Source organism: Crocodylus porosus, unplaced genomic scaffold (assembly GCF_001723895.1).
Source record: "Crocodylus porosus isolate Cpor-Errol unplaced genomic scaffold, CroPor_comp1, whole genome shotgun sequence".
NCBI classification, from domain to species: domain Eukaryota; kingdom Metazoa; phylum Chordata; order Crocodylia; family Crocodylidae; genus Crocodylus; species Crocodylus porosus.
In genome coordinates this window covers 52,238,053-52,241,841 of record NW_017728949.1, presented here as the reverse complement: position 1 = coordinate 52,241,841, position 3,789 = coordinate 52,238,053, and the positions used below count along the sequence as shown (strand labels likewise).

At 66.2% G+C, this 3,789-nt stretch overlaps 1 protein-coding gene across 1 annotated transcript in view; it reads left to right on the top strand.

Moving 5' to 3' along the window:
- CTDSP1 (CTD small phosphatase 1) overlaps positions 1-1,892 on the top strand; it is a 3,524-nt gene extending 1,632 nt beyond the window's left edge. The window contains exons 2-5 of the mRNA XM_019553553.1: positions 141-257; positions 539-631; positions 869-1,054; positions 1,127-1,892. Coding sequence (XP_019409098.1) covers positions 141-257; positions 539-631; positions 869-1,054; positions 1,127-1,255 — 525 coding nt within the window. The 3' untranslated portion in view covers positions 1,256-1,892. The remainder of the gene's footprint in view (positions 1-140; positions 258-538; positions 632-868; positions 1,055-1,126) is intronic.
- The last annotated feature ends 1,897 nt before the right edge of the window (positions 1,893-3,789 follow it).

Sequence of the window (3,789 nt, the reverse complement as noted above, 5' to 3'; positions counted from 1 at the left end):
CTGCCCCGGGGCCAGGACCCCCCCCGTGCAAGCCCAGGTGCCCTCTTCCACTGCCCTGGGACCCCCCCTTCCAAGCTCAGAGACCCCTCCCCCTGCCTGCCTGGCCTCTGCCCCGGCGCTGCCCTGTGCCCCGCCCCCAGGATGCCTGGAGGGGGCTGGGGGCCGTGACCTCCCCCCTGACCGCCCCCATCGTCCTGCAGCCCGTGAGCAATGCGGACTTCATCATCCCCGTGGAGATCGACGGCGTCATTCATCAGGTGGGGGGGGTGCAGCCCCACATGCACCCCCTTGGGGGCCAGTAGGGGGTGCTGTGAGCCTGGGCCCAGCTGGGGGGGCGCGGATGCACGGGGTCTGGAGGCCAAGGGGGCTGCGGCTGGGTGTGCGGGGGCTCTCGGGAGTCCGGTGCGACGGGGGTGAATCCAGGCTGGCGGCGCCGGGTTCGAGTGCTGCCCTCGACTGCTTGGGCCCAGCCCTGGGGGTCCCCTGGGCCCAGTGCGGGGGTCCGTGCCCCTGCTTACCCCTCCCCGCCCGCCCCCAGGTCTACGTGCTCAAGCGCCCGCACGTGGACGAGTTCCTGCAGCGCATGGGGCAGCTCTTCGAGTGCGTGCTCTTCACCGCTAGCCTGGCCAAGGTGAGCCGCCGGGCCCCTCCCAGCCCCCCGGTGCTGGGGGCCCCTGAGGCACGGCGGGCCCTCCTGCGCGACGGGGACCGGCCCCAGGCGTCGGGGCTCCAGGCCCTGCGCCCCTCTGGCCAGCAACAGCCCCCAGCTGCAGCGCCCCCCGGGTTGCCCAGAATCCCCAGTGTTGCGGGTGGCCAGGGGCTGGGCCCCCGCCCCCGTGACCCCTGCCCCCGCGGCCTGTGCCCCCAGTACGCCGACCCCGTGGCCGACCTGCTGGACAAGCGCGGCGCCTTCCGGGCCCGGCTCTTCCGCGAGTCCTGCGTCTTCCACCGCGGCAACTACGTGAAGGACCTGAGCCGGCTCGGGCGCGACCTGCGGCGGGTGCTGATCGTGGACAACTCGCCCGCGTCCTACGTCTTCCACCCCGACAACGCCGTACGTGCGGGGCGGGAGCGAGGGGCGCTGGGGGGCGGGGGGGCAGCGGCCTGACCCCCGCCATGCCCACAGGTGCCCGTGGCCTCGTGGTTCGACAACATGGCGGACACGGAGCTCCGGGACCTGCTGCCGTTCTTCGAGGGGCTGAGCCGCGTGGACGATGTGTACTCCGTGCTGCGGCAGCGCCGGACTAGCAGCTAGCGCCGCGCCCGCGTGCTAGGGCCAGGACACGCCCGGCCGCGCGTGGCGCCGCGGACACGGACCGACGGACACGGACTGGGCCCGAGGCCTGGCCCCCATCGTGGCCTGCAGTGCATTCTGGGAGTGGAGCCCCCCAGCTCCCAGGGACCGGCCAGCGGGGGGCTCTGGTCTGGTGCTGTGAGGAGCGCCCCCTGCTGCCTGCCCCGGTGCTGCCCCCCAGGGGGGTCTTTGCTGCCCTCCCTCTGCCTCTATCAGTGCCTTCTCCTCGTGCTGCCAGCTCCCCTGCCCCATGGGGAGGTTTCCGGGGGCCCTCATCTGCCTTATACCCCCTTGTCCTGCCCCCCTTAGGGGCTGTGGATGTCGTGCCTTGGACGGGGGCGGGGGCAGGTCTGAGGCCCCGGTCCTGATCCTGACCTCCCCCCTCCAGAAGCTCAGCACTTTGTATCAGTCGGGGCGCGTGTCCCAGCGTGCAACAGCCTGCCTGGGCCGAGAGCAGCCGAGCACGCTTGGGAACGGGGTCCCGACCCCACGTCCTTGTGTGTTCGCTGCGTCTCGGGGGAGAGCCGGGACGTGGCCGAGCCCAAGTGCCTTTGTGTGAGTGTGTAACGGGGGGGAAAGAAACCAGCCAAGAGCCAGCCGCGCTGCGTGCCTTCCTTTGCCTCGCACACGTGTCTGTGAGACAGCACATGTATGTGGGTGAGGGTGGTGAGTGCATGTTTGTGTGTGATCATGCATGTGTGCAAGGAGTGAGCGTGTTTGTGACTACGTGCATGAGTGTCAGGGAGTGCATGTGTAGGGGGGTGAGTTGTGTGTGTGGCTACATGCATGAGTGAGAGCATGTGTGTATGTGGGAGGGGTTGAGCATGAGCAGGCATGTGCACATACCTGTGTCTGAGACTCTGTGCACGGGTGTGAGAGTGAGTGCAAGCGGGAGGGGGATGAGTGTGAGTGTCCACAAAAGTACATGTAGCCACACATACATGGGTGAGACCATGTGTGTGAGAGGAGTGAATGTGCATGACTACTTGCATGGGTGTGAGAGTGAACATGTGGGGGGATGAGTGTGCACATACATGTGAGACCATGTCTGTGTCTGAGGGGTGACTACATGATCACGTGCACAGGTGTGAGTATTCAGGGGGAGGGCATACTGCATATGTGTCAGAGTATGTGTGTATGAGATGGGTGAGTGTATGTGTATGCACATATATGTGTGGAGCCCCCGATGGCATGTGCACCCACATGCGTGCGTGCCTGCCTGTGTGCGCAGGGCAGGACACTCGGATGCACTGATAGTGCCTGGGCCGGGCCCAGCCGCGCTGCCGCGGAGGAGGTGGCCGTGGCGCTGGGGTGCAAACCCGGCCCGTGGCCTCCGAGGCTGTGTGAACACGCGTGTCCCTGGCTCTGGCCAGACCCTGGAGCCCAGCAAGCATCGGGGAGAGCCACCCCGGCTGCGGCCTGTCCTGGGGCCAAGGGGGAGCAGGCGGGTGTCACCCGCTCTCCTTGAGGGGCTCTGGGCTGGCGACCCCCCGAGCCACGATGGAGCTGGCCCTGGCGGCCGCAGCCTGCTCCGGGTCCCGGGGGCAGGAAGGACGGGCCGGACGATGCTAAGGGGTGGGGGGCCGGCGGCAGGACAGGTGGTGATGGGGGCTGCAGGAGAGGAGGCCGCGGGGGGTGTTGGTCCCAGGCCCCGCGGCCCCACGGCGGCGAGAGGACAGAGAAGGGGTTTTCTCCCTGGCTGCAGGGGAGCAAGGGCTTCAGGATGCAGAAGGGGAAACTGAGGCAGGCGGCAAGCAGGGGCCGGGGTAGAGGGGGTAGGTCTTTTCCAGCCTGGCTTTGCTGTCTCGGGTGGGGATGAGAGTGTGCGTGTCTAGGGTGGGCTGCTGGTGGAGACGCTGCTTGTGTGCGTGTGTACAGCTGTATGGGTGAATGTGTGTGAGTGTGGGAAGGAGGTGAGCGTGTGGACGTGTATGTGTGGAGACACTGCACGTGTTTGACTGCATGGGTGAGCATGCGTGCATGTGCGTGTCTCGGGCCAGGCTGCTGACACGCTGCTTGTGTGTGTGCATGATGGTGAGAGTGTATGTGTATGAGTGAATACATGTGTGGAGACACTACATGTGTGTGACTGCATGGGTGAGGGAGTGTGCGTGTGGGTGTGTGGGAGGGGGTGCATGTGATAAGTCTGCAAACACATGGGCAGGGAGACCCTGCATGCACATGATATGGGTGTGAGACGGCAGGGGTGAGAATAAGTGCATATGTGTGTGGGGCGGGGGGGAAGGAGGGTGAGTCTGTGTGCAAACATGTCCATGTATGGAAGTACTGTGTGCGCACACGTGTGTGTATGGGGGGGGAGAAGGGGCAGTGAGTCTATTCGAACAAGCACATGTCAAGGCACTGTGTGTGACTGCATGAGCGAGAGTGAGCGAGCATACACATGTGCATGTGGGAAGTGGGGGTGAATGTGCAAACACACACGTGCATGGGTGAGCGGGCGCATGCATGTGGGAAGGAGGCTGAGCCTCTGTGTG